The sequence below is a fragment of the Lithohypha guttulata genome (assembly GCF_036872675.1).
Source record: "Lithohypha guttulata strain CCFEE 5908 chromosome Unknown scaffold_3, whole genome shotgun sequence".
Lineage (NCBI taxonomy): Eukaryota > Fungi > Ascomycota > Eurotiomycetes > Chaetothyriales > Trichomeriaceae > Lithohypha > Lithohypha guttulata.
Window position 1 is genome coordinate 2,993,577 of NW_027042752.1, and position 16,984 is coordinate 3,010,560.

A 16,984-nucleotide genomic window follows, 5' to 3' on the forward strand; every position below is an offset into this window, starting at 1 on the left:
CTCACTCGAGGAAAATGAATTGAGAAACGTCTGTCATTGTTGTCCATATCCGAGATTAAGGACGGGGATGTAGCCTCGGCCGCATAATGGCATGGGCGACACGCCATAGATCGTGACACCATGCAGGCACATAGGCAGGTTGCCTTACCGATGGAGCAGATTGGTGAGTGTTTTTTGTCGGCTGTTGCTGAGGACAATAGATGTGCTAACGTCTGCTACAGTTACTTGGTCTTCCAGAAGCTTCGATAGGTCAAAGGTCGTTGAACCTAGTAGGTATCAGAAAACCTGTCGAGCAATCTGGAGGAGATCAGGAGTGTAAGGTGATCCGCTGGATATGATTCGATGATCGTCGCCTGGTGTAACACAGTGACACAGCATCGGCCCTGACAGATTCGGACCCGCTACTAGTGGTGTCGATTGACACGTGGCGATGTACATCTCCAATTGACTAGTTTTGCAGCCAACCACGCAAGTTCGACGTGTAAACACAATCAAGCAATGCCAATGTTTCACATGGAATTGAAGCAGATGAGTAGGTCACCAATCGTATTGCTTGTAGTGACGGGGCTCGCTGCAGCTAGGAGAGTATGATTAGCTCGAGATGATGGGCTGCGGCTCTAAAGGTGTGATGGTAACAAATCAGTAAATCGACCATAGCGTAGTGAATGCGTCTTGTTGCAGACAAGGTCAGAGTCTGATTGCGAGCTCGTGGTACTCGTACTGAATTTTTCTCGATCTCTGTAGCTTTGTTTTGCTGGCTATTCGTACGATCCCGATGGAGTAGGATCCCTCTTCCCTCTCATTGAGCACCTTCGAATTTGTGTCTGATCGTACCGCTTTCGCTATACTATCAAAACCTGAAGAGAATTCCACGATGACGGCGAATTGAGTTGACCACCCCGTCTCTATCGTCCGCATCTTGAGCACCTGAGAGGTTCATTGAACTGCGCTTCGGGGCTTTGTCGAGCAGTCAGAATTGTTGTGGCACTATAAGTAGACAGGATTGTGTTATTGTATGCATAATGTCTTTGCTCGAATCCATCAGCGCCTGCCCAGGTCTGTGCCCAACACCGAGGCGTTGATGTGATGGAATCGAGTTGACACCTAGAGTCCGTATTCTCAAACGTGCTCGGGAGTAGCACTGTCGATAGGAGTAGACAGTGCGCTGCTTACTGCACTACTAACAGATTGAGCTCCATGCGCTGATGCTGCAGCCTGCATTCTAGCTGCGTTCCATTGAGATAGGCTCCCAATAGGACCGCCAGCAATCGAGACTGGTTGCAAGTCTGCATCTCTGCCAAGCATAGTGCCTTCGAAGCGTGACTCTTCTGCGGTCTTGCTGTGTTTCTTCTTGATCGCTGCATCGAATTAGCAAGTAAGCTTCAAGTGATGTGAAGAATTTGACAATTACCTGTCACATAGTCCTCGTTCTCGTCCATGCCTGCAGCAAGATCTGCAACGTTATCAAATTCACCACCATCCAGACCAGCTACTCTTCGGATTTCTTTGCAGACCGGACCATGGGCCCATTCGATGAAATTGTCAACTCCTCGTAAGTCCTCGAATGGTACTAGAACACCATTGACGAACTCAGTCTCTCTCGTAGCCTCCTCAGTAGCGCTCAACTGAGGTCTCAAAGCACCCACTTTCTGTAAAGCCATTCGAATATCCTGAATGGTAAGCTCGTTGTCACCATGAGTATACTTCGCTGATTGTACAGCTTCGGAGGCTAACACGAGAAGATATCTAGCAGCAAGATCTGCAACAGTGTCAACGACAGAAGGTTTGGCTAGGTTAAATCCTGCTGCTTTCAGGATCTGCATCACAGCAGGGCGCAGAAGCGCTGAATGCAGATCTGAAGCAGGCATCACAATATTTGGCGGCTCTTCTGCGTTAGACTATTGACACAAAACAATCTCGTCGAAAACAATAAGATGATCGACACAAGAAGTCGAGACGAGTCTGTGAACGGCAAGCGGGCAGTCTTCGATGTGTTTTTGACATTGAAGATCACATTCGATGGATACGAGAAATTCTTGAAAAGTCTCGATACCAGAGCATTGATGTGGATGAGAGACACTTCAGTTCACGCACGTCAGGCACAGTTCATTGTCAAGCAATATTTGAAGGAGGGAGACGCGACAGACGCGTGGTCAGAACAGAAGGGTGGGGACATGTCGTCACGTGATTATCTGACACTCAGAGACGGCAGGAACGTTTCTGAAAACGACTCTCAGGTAAGTCTATTCTTCATGTCTTGTGTCGTGGTGCTGTCCCTGCTGGAGACTGTTATGCATCAGGATCGTCGTGCGCACCATGGACCCACCTCCACCTCGACAAAAACTATCTCTGAAAATCAATGTTGCTAACAATTTCAACAACCAGTCTCAACCACCAACTCCAAGCCAAACTCCGGTTCGAACTCCAGCTTTGAAGCTCAGCTTTAAGCCCAAATCCACGTCTAATGTAGGCTCTGCACCTGTCACACCAAGTATAGCAGGAACGCCCGCAGGTGACTCAGCAAAGAAGAGAAAGAGAGAGGCATCTGTTGCAGATGAGGGAGCGAAGCCACCAGCGAACCGCTTGAAACTCCTCACGAATCTAAACCCACCAACGAAATCTGAGACGCGAACGCCTGGTATCAGGTTAAAGACCAGAGGCAAGATCCCAAAGAGACCACTAGGAGTAGGCTATGATTCCGAACTTGAGGATCGGGAGCAGGATCCTGTCATATTAGAAGGCATAATACTTCGCATGCAACCGGGCCCAGACTGTGAGTATGTTCGCACATGCATAGCCAATGGCACAGTTGGTGTTTCCATCCTGCAAGGAGGCGCCAATATTCGACTACGATTCTTCGATGTCAACGGTCGAAGAGGCACATTGCACGTCAAAGACAACTCGTACGCGATTTCAGTCGTCGATCTCCCAACGATAACAGAAGGCATGAAATCGTGGGATCGCAAGAACTTCATCAAGAGTATCGATATCACTCAAATGTGTCTTGTCCTTGGACCTTGCAGTAACGATGACGAGGCCAGAAGCTATCCTCTTCCACCCGATGTCGATCCTAAGAACTACAAGTACGCACATGGTCTGACAGCGCCCATGAAAAATGTCAGAAAGCGCAGGTTCGAGCGCACAGCCCGAGCGCGGTTGGACGACATCGAAGCCATCGAGCGCAAGGTCAACGCCCTGCTTGAAGCTGACGATCGGGCAAAGGAGTCGACTTATGAAGTGCTCAACCATGATCCGCGTGAGGAAGAAGAGGAGGAGGACACATACAGTGAAGCCAACGACAGCGAAGACGATGCCGAAGGTGAGGACGATGCAGAACCAGAAGGCTATTTCCCTCCACAAACCGGAGGTATGCCGGACGATTTTGAAGATGATGACATAGAAGAACTCGAGAAAATGCTGGATGATACAATCGAAGACGAGCCGGCTGCACCTGTACTCACTGCTACACAGCCAACAACACAAGCCACGCCATCTACAGCACCGTCTCCATTACCTGCCGAGCCGGAGTCTACTGCTGTCACACCAGCTGACGACGCAGACATGGATGCAGACGATGACGACGACGCTTCTGAAGCAGACGCTAGTGACCAGGAAGCTTCGGATGGACGTGCAGAAGCCTTGGCTAAAATCAAGGAAGCTGAGGACAAGATTGCACAGGAACGTCAGAGACTGGCCACTATCGGCAACAGAATCCTTCGAGGTAAACTTGCGCAAAAGATAACGACGATGGAGGCTGACGTGGCCATGATGAGACGACTTGCTGGTATTGAGGAGCCAACTGCGGAGGAAGAAGGGAGTGAAGAAGAGTAACGTTTACGGCGAAGTATTCTGATATTCGAACAATATCTGTATTCATAGCATGACACCACAGCACTCAATACTGTACCACTATTACTGTCATGGTGGAAATCATCTACCCATAATGGAAACAGATACAACCTGCCCGTATTCGATTCAGCTCATGTCGACCTATGTGCTGTGCCGGAAGACGACACTTTGATTGTTCTTTCATATACATCAGCTTTTCTCGTACTGACCAGTGTACGTCAGCACTAGCAACAACTGAACCAATAATCTGTGCATATGGTGTCCCAAATGGCGGAAGGTGGTATTCCTCTTAGTCTGCTTGCGATGGCCAAATTGGCCTTGAATCTCTTCTCGCGAAAGCGCGTGGACAAGCATGTCCTGCCTACGCCGCATTCGCACCAGACTGAGCCTCAGCCAACTGTGCCGCTCTCCTTGCCCTAATAGCCTGGAATCTATCCCAAAAGCCCTGAACACGAGCGTCTGCACCCTCCGCACCAACATGATGCGCCGAAGTAACAAAGACCTCCTTGAAATCTTTCTTGCGCAGGACAATAACCGTCGTTTCTGTATGTGCTTGCGACGGAGCTAGTCTGTCCCTGGTAGAATCCACGCTGTTCCTTTGTAGTAGACTCTGCATTTCTATGCCATCTTCTGTCTCGATTGCGAGCGACGGTCGCGCCCTGGATATTCCTGCTTCTTCTGCTTCGAGGTCTTGTGCTGCTGTGGATGCGCTTGCTTCGTTCGTGCTCGAGAGTGTCTTGTAGTGCAGCGCGAGATGTAGAATTTGCAGTGCGAGGATCAGGAAATCCAAGAGCAGTAGTTTATATCGCGCAGGAGGCGTCTCGCCAATGAGATCAACAAGCAACCCTCCATGGTTCCAGATCTCGCGAGCAGCTGGTTTCGTGAGGTCGTGGAAGATATGCGTCGCTATACAGGCTATACTTGAAAACAGCACGACCCGGATACCAGCACTAGTGCTCTGGTTCTGACCAAAAAGTCGTAGGAGATAGAGCAGGGAGAAGTTGTCGAGGTAGTATACTGCTGAGATCAGAACGAGGATGGCAGTATGTAAGTCGGCAATCACTATGTTGAGAACATCTTTGGGTTCGGTCTTTGCTGCGATGCCTGTTGTGGCAGGCTGCACTACTACTTCAGGGGTGGTCGTCTCGCTAGGACGGTCTGGTGCATCGTTCATGAAGATGCTGTGCGTGTGGCATTGCTTTGGGAGTTGGCAGTGAGCATTGTTCAGACAGCATGCGCCGGCTGGACTGGACTTATCGCTATGTTTAAAGTATATTCACGTGACTCGGGCTCAATGAGTTGAGCATTTCTGAGCATTTACCTTCGATGGCTACTATGACTACAATCTTTCAACTTTTGACTTACTGAAGGCACGTCTAGATCATATTATATCATGACCGCGAGCCTAATCCGCCTTTCTATAGTATTCTACCTGAGGAGTAGGAAATCAGGGAGACGCGAGAGGAAGGAGAGAATGTGACGAGGAGAATGTCGTCCGAGCAATTGACTTCAAGCTTTTCTTCTGTTGAACGTGTCACATAGATGGCAAGTCTGTAAATCTGAGGCGAAGTGAATAGAACATGAACATGAAGATTGAAATAGGTGGTAGCGGAGGCTTCATATCTCGGCAATACCGCGGTGAATTATCTCCTTGCTGAATGCTCGCACGTGGCTCCATGATTGCAAGGCATGGTACTCCTCGAGTAGTCTCTCTAATCGCTTCTTTGTGCTGTTCTTGTTACCTCCGACGAAATTACTCGACGACTTTTGTGTAGGTTGGTATAGTAGATTCTTGGAGTATTGAACGTGTTTTAGTCTATCCTCGAGCTGAGCGCCGGTTTGCGCTGGTCCTGGGCTCAGTCAATTCAGCATTGGCTTGTGCTACCCATTAGCACTCACGACTTTTGTACAACAATAACATCACGAACCTCCACACAAGCTATTGGATCGGACCTCTAGGTCGAATTGTTAACCGCCCTTAAAAAGCAAGGTATTGACTCCCGGACGATGAGCTCCTTAGCGAGACAGCAAAGCAGTATGGTTGTTGACTCTGATGATGAGGACATCGTCTACTCACACACGATGGCTCGTTTGCAGGACAAAGAACATGAGGCGGCTAAGCTCTCACGCCGGAAGACTATAGGTGATACTGGTCATACAGGCGATGTGAGGCGCAACCTCGATGCTTCCAGTGATAATGGTGCCTCGAGCGGCGCCGACAACGATGATGACGAGGACGATGACGATGACGATGAAGATGAAGCCGAGTTGCATGCACGTCACCCCTACTATAATTATGCGTTGGAGAAGCACGATGTGTCAACCGATAGCAAGTTGTTCTATCAACGCCACAGGATGGGCACAAAGGGCGAACAGGAACTGGGGAGCCCCTTACTACTCAGCAAATCCAAAACACTACCACCAGGTTGGCTCGAAGGCCACAGTACCATGTTAGGCAGATCACCTAGCATCAAATCGAATCAATCCATCTCTGGCCGCCAAGATCCACAGAGGGCACCTACAATCAATACTCGAGGAGAGCCATTCCCAAGTTTACAAGATCAAGCTGTTGCCCACAGAGAGAACATTCAAGATTTTGCACTTGCGGCTGATATGCAGGCTAGGAGTCATCAAAACCACCCGAACCTCCCACACGAGTACAAGGACCCTCTCTTAGCCAACGTCAATCTACATGGGGCTGGTGCAGCTATAGGGGTTGGCTCAGGCGCTGGCGGCTTCGCTAAGACCGAAGGAACGGTGGTTTCCGAAGTACAAGGCGTCTGTGATAAGATCAAACACATACTAGATCTACGACGCGCTTATCTGAAGGTATCTAATCAATGTCCTGGCGACAATCCTAGGGATGATGAAAGTTGGGATATCTACCCTCCTGCTCCAGGACCTGTATGGACGGATGAAAAGACACGATCTGCACCACAACAGGATAGCACGACAAGTATGAGCAGTAGCATCCACGAGACCCAACCTAAGCAAAACGGAGAAAGCATAGCACGACTCCAATCCACCACCAGTTTTGTGGGTTCTGAAAAAGGACCGCAGTCCCCATCTACAAGAAGAAGAAGAAAGTACGGGCACGATATTGGTGAAGATTTTGACATGGATGAAGTCTACATTCCTGGTGAGGCGAACAACGGATTCACCTTTGAGCTTGATAAAGGTAGTGTCTTTCAAGTTCTTGACAAAAAGAAAAACTCAATTGCAGACGTGCCAACCCTGCGAGACTACTACTCGGCTTTGGATAGCATCATTGATATTTCGTCTGACGGTCCTGCGAAAAGTTTCGCTTACCGAAGGTTGCAGTATCTTGAAGGCAGATACAATCTTTATGCACTATTGAATGAGTACGAAGAGGTGGCCGATACGAAAAAGGTTCCACATCGCGACTTCTACAATGTGCGAAAAGTCGATACACACGTTCACCACTCAGCATGTATGAACCAAAAGCATTTACTTCGCTTCATCAAAAGCAAGATGAAAAAGTGCCCGGATGAAGTGGTCATCGATCGGGATGGTCAGACGCTGACTTTGAAGGAGGTGTTTGAGAGTATCAATCTCACAGCATACGACCTCAGTATTGACACTCTGGATATGCATGCTCACACAGACTCGTTTCATCGATTTGACAAGTTCAATCTGAAGTACAACCCTATTGGACAGTCCCGTCTGCGTGATATCTTCCTGAAAACTGACAACTTTATCAAAGGCCGATACTTGGCGGAGATTACGCGCGAGGTCATAGCTGATCTTGAGTCAAGCAAATACCAGATGGTGGAGTGGAGGATCAGTATTTATGGTCGCAATGTTAAAGAGTGGGACACGTTGGCTGCTTGGGTCGTGGACAACAAGCTATTCTCACCCAACGTTCGCTGGCTGATCCAGATACCAAGATTGTACTCCCTCTACAAGTCGATGAAGACTGTCGAGAATTTTGAGCAGTTAATCATCAACATCTTTCAACCTCTTTTTGAGGTTACTAAGGACCCATCTTCTCATCCCAAGCTGTATATATTCTTGCAGCGGGTTATAGGCTTTGACAGTGTCGATGACGAGAGCAAGCCAGAGAGGAGATTCTACAAGAAGTATCCAACAGCCAAAGAATGGGATACGAAACAGAATCCTCCTTACGGGTATTGGATTTATTATCTCTTTGCAAACATGACATCCCTAAACGCATGGCGCAAGGAGCGTGGGTTCAACACATTCGTTTTGCGGCCACATTGTGGTGAGGCAGGCGACACAGAGCACCTTGCCAGCGCAATATTGGCCTGCCATAGTATCAGCCACGGCATCATGTTGAGGAAGGTACCATTGATGCAGTATATCTTCTACCTCGATCAGATCGGCGTCGCCATGTCGCCACTAAGCAACAACGCGTTGTTCCTCACCTATGATCGAAATCCCTTCATCAGCTATTTCAAGAAGGGACTCAACGTCTCGCTTTCCACAGATGATCCATTGCAATTTGCATTCACAAAAGAGCCGTTAATCGAAGAATATTCTGTCGCTGCACAGATCTACAAACTGAGTGCTGTAGATATGTGTGAGCTTGCGAAGCATTCTGTGGACCAGTGTGGGTTTGAGTTGCAGCTGAAGCAGTGGTGGCTTGGTAAATACTGCTACTTGCCTGGTGTGCTCGGCAACGATGTAGGGAAATGTAACGTGCCAGACCTGCGAGAAGCGTTCAGACATGAGACATTGAAATCTGAACACGCATTGTAAGTTGTTCTTCGCGTCTGGAGTCATCAACTAACATTGCACAGTATCGCGAAATACACAGAAGATTATAGCCACTTCGATCGACACACACCTGTTTTTCCAGACCCAACACAGCAGGATGCTCCAGTGACTGAGCTATACCGAAGTCTAGAATCACCTAGGCAGTACTACGCGACTGTGGCAGATTCTATACCCGACCCCAGAACAGCTAGAATTCCTTCGTCAAAATCGATACAGGATCTGCAGTCGCTGGACAGGCAACCATCACCACTACAACGGAGAGCCTCTATCATTCAGCCTCAGGTAGTGGGAAGCGATCAACATATCTCTGCATCGGAGCCAAGAGTCTTCCCAGGACTTGTCCACGAAAGACATCGCAGACAGAGCACACGACGCAGGAGCCAGAACGGCACCGACGACGGACATGGAACGGGCTCCGAGATGAGCTCTAGTTTTCATCTTGAGCCTGCAATGATGAAGATGAAGATCAAGGAGGGAAAGGAAGCGAGCATGGAGAGCTCTGACTGAGTTACACAGTGCTTGCGCGATGCCTGTGTGTCCCACAACGCGATACGAAGTACGAGTAAACGGAATCTGTGTATGGACAAGAATCAAGATAGATCGGTGTATGAATTAGGGTTTTGAGTAGCGACGCGTTCATTTCTTTGGGATTGACCGTCGGGTTTCTTCGGAGAGTCCAACAAAGTAATTACCTGCATGAAGGACGCTCGGATGGACGTCCCGAGTGGAGAGTGTCCGCGACCCCGGATTCAGCTAGAGAACGAATATTCAAGCATCAAATTCAAGCTTGCACACATGCAACTTTGAGCGGCAGCTGCATCCAATACTACAAGCGAAATATCGAGAGTAGTCAGAATTAGACGAATTGAAGGTTTGTAATGTGGGTTGTCGTCTCGACTGCGGGCTTCATCATTCTGTGAACGTGAAGCGCCAAGCCCATTTTGCAGCGGCAGGTGGCTTAGCCGCCCTCTCACCTCCATACCTTCCGCCCATTGACGAGTGATCATTGGAGACGTGCTTGCTTTGTTCTCGACCAACGTTGTCGATTAAAGATATGAACGCAATCCAATCCCAACCATGTCCGAACTTGCGAGCGGTGTGCTGCGAAGAGCAGAACGTCCACATGCTCGTGTGGAGCGCTTCCCAGCAAACGTGTGGATTCAGTGAGATACGGGATCACGCTCGCCTAGTCCTGACCTGCTGATGAGTCCCTCTGCATATCAATATTCGACCTCGCACAGTGTCGTTGCTTACATTGTTTGCATAGCCTCGTGCTTCAACGCAGACTGTCACTCTCTTCTTTGATGTTTGCTTGGCTTAGTCTTTGCTATTTGTCGGTGTTGTTCCAGCAAGACATCCTTCTGTCCACAAACATCGCGCTGCTCCGAGACGGAAGTTTAACAGCTCAACATCGTCACTCTTTGCTCCCACGTTTCCCGATCCTATACAATCCCAGTCCCCGCACAACTATTCTTACAGCTTGCATGAAGCTCTGCATTTGGTGCGAATGTGTGGTTGTCTCGTTTAGGCCCCAAGCTTTCACAAGCCGCAACATCCCGTACCACCGAACACCGGTACCATGACATCGAATGATCCACCTGCACGACATTTTCTGGCTGAACCGATCGCGCTTACTTCACGAAACAACACAAGACAAGCATCAAACCGCTCAGATGTCTCGGATCCTGCTTCACGCGACTCTGACTCGACCGAAAGCTCCATGGCAGTACATACCAAGGCCGCCAACCTAGTTGAGCACATACCACAGCACGAGCTAAAGAACGATGTCGTCCACGTGGAATTGACAGCTCCACAGAATGAAGAGACGCAAGTAGTATACAAGGACAACGTCAAGCAGGCATCCTCCAAAGAGCCCACTGCAGCAAATGAAGGTGTCGCTACAGCTATTACGACAGCAGGAAGCACTCAACATAAGCCAAGGCGGAAATTCGCACCTGAACCGGTAGAGACCACAACAAGAAGTAGTAAGAAGGAGAAGGAGACGGATGGGGCCACCTCGCCTACCTCGAAACGAAAGTTCGTGCCAGAACCTGTGGAAACTACGTCACGAAGTAGCAAGGTCGCGAATACTGTGCCGGAGGAGAACAAATCATCCAAACCACGTCGCAAATTCGCCGTCGAGCCTATCGAGACAACAGTGAAGAACAGCAAGGACCGCGAAAAGAAGAAAGAGACTGGGGAAGCTGGCGCACGACCCAAAAGACGTTTTGCTGTGGAGCCTATAGAGACAAGTGCACGCAACAGCAAGGACAAAAGCAGTGACCCTGACACTAAATCACCAAACACGAAGAGAAAATTCGCTGTGGAACCTATCGAAACATACAGTGCCCACAAGACCAGAGACAAGGAAGACAGGGACGATGCGCCCAGTAGGTCAAGCAGTGGTGGCCGCAGGTTCGTGCCGGAACTCGTAGGCACGGCGAAGGGTTCGTACCGAAAGAAGCCGGTTGCGTCTGCGGTTCCTGGGTGGCTGCGGAAAGAAGCTGCAGAAGATGAAGGACTGATATCAGCTCCAGACGACTCGGAGTCCAGGTTTTCAGCGGCTGCTCTTGCGAGAAAAGCTCGTGCTGATCCTCGCCGGCACTCCTACAGCGTGCCCGATCTACCCATGATTCAGTCAGATTCCAGTGAAGATGACATGGACATTCCTCAAACTCCTGGACCGCGAGCCAAAGTCCGACAGCGAGATCACCATACATTACAACCTGATTCTGACTTCCACCAGCACAATTTCGATCATCATGTGCAGGACCTCAAAACCTTACGCGAGCAAGCAGTTGCTGCTTATGGCGCTCAGGAAGACCGAATTCCTTTCGGTCATTATGGTGGTGACTCGGACGACGAGGACTTTACAATGGCTGTAGGCAAATTGTCCATACACGATGGCTCTGACCCGCAACTCTTTAGACGAATGTCTCATCACGACCTGCATCTTGTACAAGAAGAAATGCGCAATCATCACGATCAGCTGGACCGTGCCAGACATGAGTTACAGGAAGACACAGCAGGTATAAGTCGTTTCAGTGCCGCAGCCTTGGCGGCTCGACATCGTTTGAACATACACCATCCGACTAGTAGTCATTACAGATCGCGGCATGATCCTGATAGGCGTAACCGTGCAGATGAGAAGGAGATGATGCAAATGCGTAAGGCAGCGTCGCCTCCAATGGCAGGAATAGAGATCAAGTTTCCATTTAGCATTTCTCCAAAGATGACAAGGTGCGATCCAGATCAGTTGCCACGACCACGAAGAGCAAACAGCGACGAAGATCAGGAATACGATATTGGCACCGAGGGCATGTGGTCAGCCCATGTATCGCCGGTAAAAGAACCTGCGTCTGTCGGCCTGTGGGGTGGCTTGTGCCAGCAGCAAAACCCCGGATCCAGCAAGCCAAGCACACCTCTTCGAAGTGGGTTACAGACACCTGCTGTAGAGAAGACAAATCCCTTTGGTAGTTGGACGCCTGGACGTGGGACCAAGACTCCCCGAAGAGGTGGTGGACAGCTATGGGGCGGAAATGCCTTCTTGCCATTGACGCCCCCTCGAAGCAAGAACGAGAGGTCGAACGATGTCTTCACTGCAGCATTAGATGAAAAGCTCCATCTAGAACGACAGATCGACGAGGAATTCTCCCCACGTGTTATCACGCAGATATACAACTACCTGTCTCTCGGATATCCACCTATTGCACGACCTTTCGATGAAGAGCTTGCCAAGATCTCACGAATCTCAATTGCTGAGCTTCGCAAGGAAGATCGAAGTGCTACCGGCACAATGAAGGGCCATGTCGGTGCTCCCGAAGGTGAAGGTGATGCGGAGGAGGATGAAGATGGTAGAGTAAAAGGTTGTCGAAGATGGGACGCTCTCCGACTGTATGTAAGAGAGTGGGCAAGGCAGAGCCCGCTTTTCAGGATAGAGCAGAACATGCCAAGAGATGTAGGAACAGCTATGTTGGGGAACAGAAAAGGTTCTTGGGGGTTCTGACTTTTAGCGGTAGCTTTTCTTGACTTTATTGATAATGTTATTATTACGGTTGGTGAAAAGTCAGACCTGACTATGTATCCGGTACCGAACATTCATTTGCGTTCATCATGCAGGACAGTGGTGACCATGTCGCTCTCGTAAGAGTACTTGCCAGGCACATCTACTAGTATTGCTAAAGTACCCTGGACAGCGGAATCTGAGAGCGATCAGTAAACCTCGATACACTTTACCATCCTAAAAGGGGTATAGCTCCGGATATCAAATCCATACTACCCAACCACAATGCCAATCTCCCAGAAAACCTGCTCACACCCCTAATTTTAGCCACGTGCAAAGAATAATGTGCTCAGATTGACCCACAACCTGCTCATCCCAATCACTGACCCTACTACCTATTGCTTGCAGATCTAGGCACGTACACCGAAGAGGATGACTTGACTTTGCAGGAAATTGCGGCTGGGAGGTGAGGTGAGGTTGAGCAGATATTCTGGTTGTGTGGAGGGAGGATAAGAAGGTGAGTGAGGAAGGGTGTGTTGAGCGAGGCCTTCTTTGTGTAGAGACAGAGACAAAGATAACTATTACTACTACTTTTTGTGGATTGTAAAATTATCGTGGATTCGTTGTGTTAGGTAGCCTTGTTCTACAGCATTGCCCCTAAAGGAGCATAATTACCAGTCAGCTATAGTGCTTTATACTCACTCCTATCCAACCTATACGCATTTCACCTAGTATACTATCCATTTCAAGATGTGCTGCGGCAACCTTCCAGCAGCTCCCGAGTCAGCAGATCTCATTGCCATCATCCACCCTACACAAGCTTCACACACCACTTCCCTGATACGCAACTCACAACAACAACGACAATGGCCACTACAAGCTCCCATCCTCGGCGGAAGACTCCGCCTCTCAAACCGTCTCCCAAACACAACGACCACAGAATTCCAACATACAACACCAGCAACAGCTGACTTCGGCCCGCTGAACGTCCAGATACACAGATCTGGCCAGCCTTTAGCTGAGGGAGATGATTCGTGCAGTTACTACGAGAACCCCGTATTGCACAGTTTTCCTTTGTCTTTTACTGCTGGTCATGAGGTGCAGAGTGTGGTTGGTTTGGGGCGGAGGCTTGACCTTGGAGTTGGTGGTGATGGGGTGCTGGGACGGACGATAAGTATTGTCGACATGCAGAGGCGGATATTGGGGCAGGGGATTATTGGGAGGATATAGTAGGTGGACAGATGAACAGACCGGCGAATTATTATTGTATGGGAGTTTTGCATGCTGGGTATTGTGGCGTTTTGGTTTGACCTTTCATTGTTCTTCCAGGCATGGACCTAGGAGATCATTGAACTGTAGCAGGCGATATCAATTTTAAGATCATTGTTAGTACAGCAAGAGCAAGTTTGGAGGCAACTGCGAATTCAGGGCGAAGCGTTAAACACGATCACAGTTGTCAGGAACGACGACGAGTCTTTCCGAACAGAAGTCCCGATTTTTATTCTTCTCCTTCCTCAAATTCCAATACTTGGTTCGTCAGCAGCGTCGTCCAAGTTCTAACGCAAAGGATTCAAACCACCCAATTATTCTCCTGCTTATACTGCCACAATGGTGTGGTGACTGACTACTTGTTCCTCTTAGAGTTTGCCTTTACGAAATGTTGCAGATATTCGCGACTTGCCACAAGAGCTGCAGAATCTGGTTTACCAGAAATACTTGTAGGATGCGCAGATCGAATATCTAGCATTCAGCGAAAGCCTAGATCTCAAACTCAATCAATTCAAATTCCCGAGCCTGGCGATCGAGCGCGTCAGTCGTCAAGTCAACCAAGATTGTCGCGCCGTTAGAGAAGCGACGGTTGGACATAAGTTGTACTTTAACATGGGTTGCGTGGCCTTGGTCCCCCAAGCTCGACAATTGCGACGTTTTATGGTATCTCCTCAATCCGAATGGGTGCGTCAGCATACCGCAAAGATTCAATTTATACCCTCAACCCATTCACAATGCTTGAGGAAGTCTGGCCATTTATATGCTCAGGCTTTCCTCGCCTATCTGTCATTCGCATACTGAAGATTTTGCACGGTTCAACTATGCTATCTGCCCAAAAAGTATCAGCTTACGCATCATTCATCCACAAGCGTCACAAAGAGGCTTTTGAGCAATATAGTGATCTGGGAATGGATGCTGGGAGAAGAGCTTTCTTCTCAGGACGGCGTTCAGCTTGCTCAAGATTTGAGTATCGTCAAGAATGGTCGAGAGGATATAATGCTGAAGAAGGAAAAGATTCTTGTCCGGCAGTATTTTGGGTGAGTGCATAATATGAATATTTGTGCCACTTGCACCTACTAATTGCTCGCTAGAATCTCGAAATCCACTACGCGTCTGTGTATGACTATCAGCTCATCGAGAACGAATCGAATGTCCGCGAATTATTGAATCGACATGAAGAGAACGACACCGGGTAGTGTTGAGAGATTTGGTTGATACCTCCGTACATACTAACTGATACCAGTTGCCCGGCCTTTAACGCTTTCTTCCCGAAACCCTAACCCCAGGGTCATCTCCGGGTCAGCCGAGCTCCCACAAATACTCCCTACAGCGGGCCGTAGGCATTTCTATTACCTCGTACGTATTTGAACTATTTGCATCATCCTTGTCATTTCATACCTAGGTAAGCACTATATGTAGGTACCCAGGTACTCGTCAACTTGTCAATGCAACCACTTATGCGATGCTGTCCCAGTTCCAGCCAAACAGCAACCGCGCATGTTTCGTGGTGGTAACGTACAACCCCAAGGAACTTGCTGTCGATGCTGGTATTTTCGCGCACAGGCCTTCCGAAGGCTAAGACAGCGTGCCAAGTTCCTCATCCTTAGTGGTTCTATGGGATGAACTTCTTGTATTCATGCATGACTCTTGCCGAAGCTTGACCTAGGACTAGAAGTCGTGAATTTCGCATGCTCTCAAATTCGGGGACGGGATATCTACCTCGAACTCCCAAGCTTTCACACAGAAGTGATTTGCAACATTATGCACAATCTCACAATGCAAGGATCATCGAGAGACACATGTGCCATCATTACTACAATAAGATTCGAGAATAGTGAAGTGAGATTTTTAGTTTTGGCAGGTGTGTTCAACTACAGCTTGTTCCATGGAGATTAAGGCTCTCATCGTCTCCCTGGATCATCCCACATATCTTCAGGCAAATCAGCTCGCATCTTTTCACATCCACAGATGATCGTTAACATATGGGGAGTAGCATTCATGCTGATAACAGCATACAACCCTTGCTCTATATGTTTTGCCACCATCAATATCATAATACTGATGTCGCAATGATACTGTTTCCTGAATGCAATGAAATCAGTCTCGGGTCCGGAATATTGATTATGCCAAATGGCATCCACACCAAATATCTCATATGAACCATCAACACTCTGGACATGATATTTCGGCAAAGAGACCATGGGGCCTCTAGTTGCTATCATGAAACATGGTCAGTACTGTTCCAAATTCCTGTTTTTGAAAAGTGCTCACCGGCAGCATCCGCAGCCTTTGTTCCTACAGTCTTGCAGATCTGATTTGCAACGAAGGACTCCGTAGCTGGAACAGTCGCAGCCTCGAGATCCCCCTGCCATGCAGACGCCAGCTTGTCCACTTTGGCATCCGCAGACTGAGTATGAGCCGCTTTGTGGTCCGCCGCCTGGAGCGCCGACCTGTCGGACGTCGAAGACTCTAAGATCTGCATCGGGAAGCGAATTCCCAAGAACGAAGGTACTGGGAAGAAAGATGCTGACAACGGCAATCAAGATGATCTGTGGGCGCATATCTGGTGGATACTGAGTTCAACCACGCGTTCTATCATTTTGGAGTGCACGCTGTACGGACATGTCTACACGCTATAAACGCTCTTACATTACTCTACGCTAGTACAGAACGCTAATCACACTAGCGCGAAGCACGGAGCACAGCTTGAGGTTGTATTGCCTTGTAATTTACAACCCCGTTAGCCAGCGGATACGTCCGATGCACACCTAGAGCTTACTCCACTGAGCGGCGACCATCTAACACAAGGGCCTAAACATCGTGTTATCGATGAGTTACTCCAAGTGAGACACCTGCCACTGCCGACCGTATCAGTCAGTATGCACAACCATGACAAACCGACATACTCGAGGCATCTGTGAAAGCACAAAGGAGCAGAAAAATGGAAGTCATTCGCGTCTCGATTAGCACTATGAAGCTCGACACAGACTTTGCAATCTGACACACCACTGCAAATGACCAAGTCTAGATCCAGCCCTGAGCTATTGCATACACATGCCTCTTAACTCCTAGACACTTTTGCTTGCTTTTAGTCCTTGTAACCCA

General features: G+C 48.8%; 6 protein-coding genes across 6 annotated transcripts; 3 read left to right on the plus strand and 3 right to left on the minus strand.

Moving 5' to 3' along the window:
- Positions 1 to 1,119: 1,119 nt before the first annotated feature.
- LTR64_004881 (uncharacterized protein) lies at positions 1,120 to 1,868 on the minus strand (the record flags this gene model as incomplete). Its single annotated transcript, XM_064899225.1, has 2 exons — positions 1,120 to 1,358; positions 1,412 to 1,868. 2 exons carry the CDS (start codon positions 1,866 to 1,868, stop codon positions 1,120 to 1,122), a joined length of 696 nt encoding a protein of 231 aa, XP_064755182.1.
- A 66-nt stretch (positions 1,869 to 1,934) lies between these two features.
- On the plus strand, positions 1,935 to 3,831 carry LTR64_004882 (uncharacterized protein; the record flags this gene model as incomplete). Its single annotated transcript, XM_064899226.1, has 2 exons — positions 1,935 to 2,237; positions 2,386 to 3,831. 2 exons carry the CDS (start codon positions 1,935 to 1,937, stop codon positions 3,829 to 3,831), a joined length of 1,749 nt encoding a protein of 582 aa, XP_064755183.1.
- Positions 3,832 to 4,210: 379 nt separating this feature from the next.
- Positions 4,211 to 5,023, minus strand: LTR64_004883 (uncharacterized protein; the record flags this gene model as incomplete). The annotated part of the gene is made up of 1 exon (XM_064899227.1): positions 4,211 to 5,023. One exon carries the CDS (start codon positions 5,021 to 5,023, stop codon positions 4,211 to 4,213), a length of 813 nt encoding a protein of 270 aa, XP_064755184.1.
- Positions 5,024 to 5,931: 908 nt separating this feature from the next.
- On the plus strand, positions 5,932 to 9,114 carry AMD1 (AMP deaminase; the record flags this gene model as incomplete). The annotated part of the gene is made up of 2 exons (XM_064899228.1): positions 5,932 to 8,585; positions 8,631 to 9,114. The coding sequence occupies 2 exons, from the start codon at positions 5,932 to 5,934 to the stop codon at positions 9,112 to 9,114; spliced, it is 3,138 nt and encodes a 1,045-aa protein (XP_064755185.1).
- A 1,072-nt stretch (positions 9,115 to 10,186) lies between these two features.
- On the plus strand, positions 10,187 to 12,613 carry LTR64_004885 (uncharacterized protein; the record flags this gene model as incomplete). The annotated part of the gene is made up of 1 exon (XM_064899229.1): positions 10,187 to 12,613. One exon carries the CDS (start codon positions 10,187 to 10,189, stop codon positions 12,611 to 12,613), a length of 2,427 nt encoding a protein of 808 aa, XP_064755186.1.
- Positions 12,614 to 16,042: 3,429 nt separating this feature from the next.
- Positions 16,043 to 16,361, minus strand: LTR64_004886 (uncharacterized protein; the record flags this gene model as incomplete). The annotated part of the gene is made up of 2 exons (XM_064899230.1): positions 16,043 to 16,050; positions 16,151 to 16,361. The coding sequence occupies 2 exons, from the start codon at positions 16,359 to 16,361 to the stop codon at positions 16,043 to 16,045; spliced, it is 219 nt and encodes a 72-aa protein (XP_064755187.1).
- Between the last annotated feature and the right edge of the window lie 623 nt (positions 16,362 to 16,984).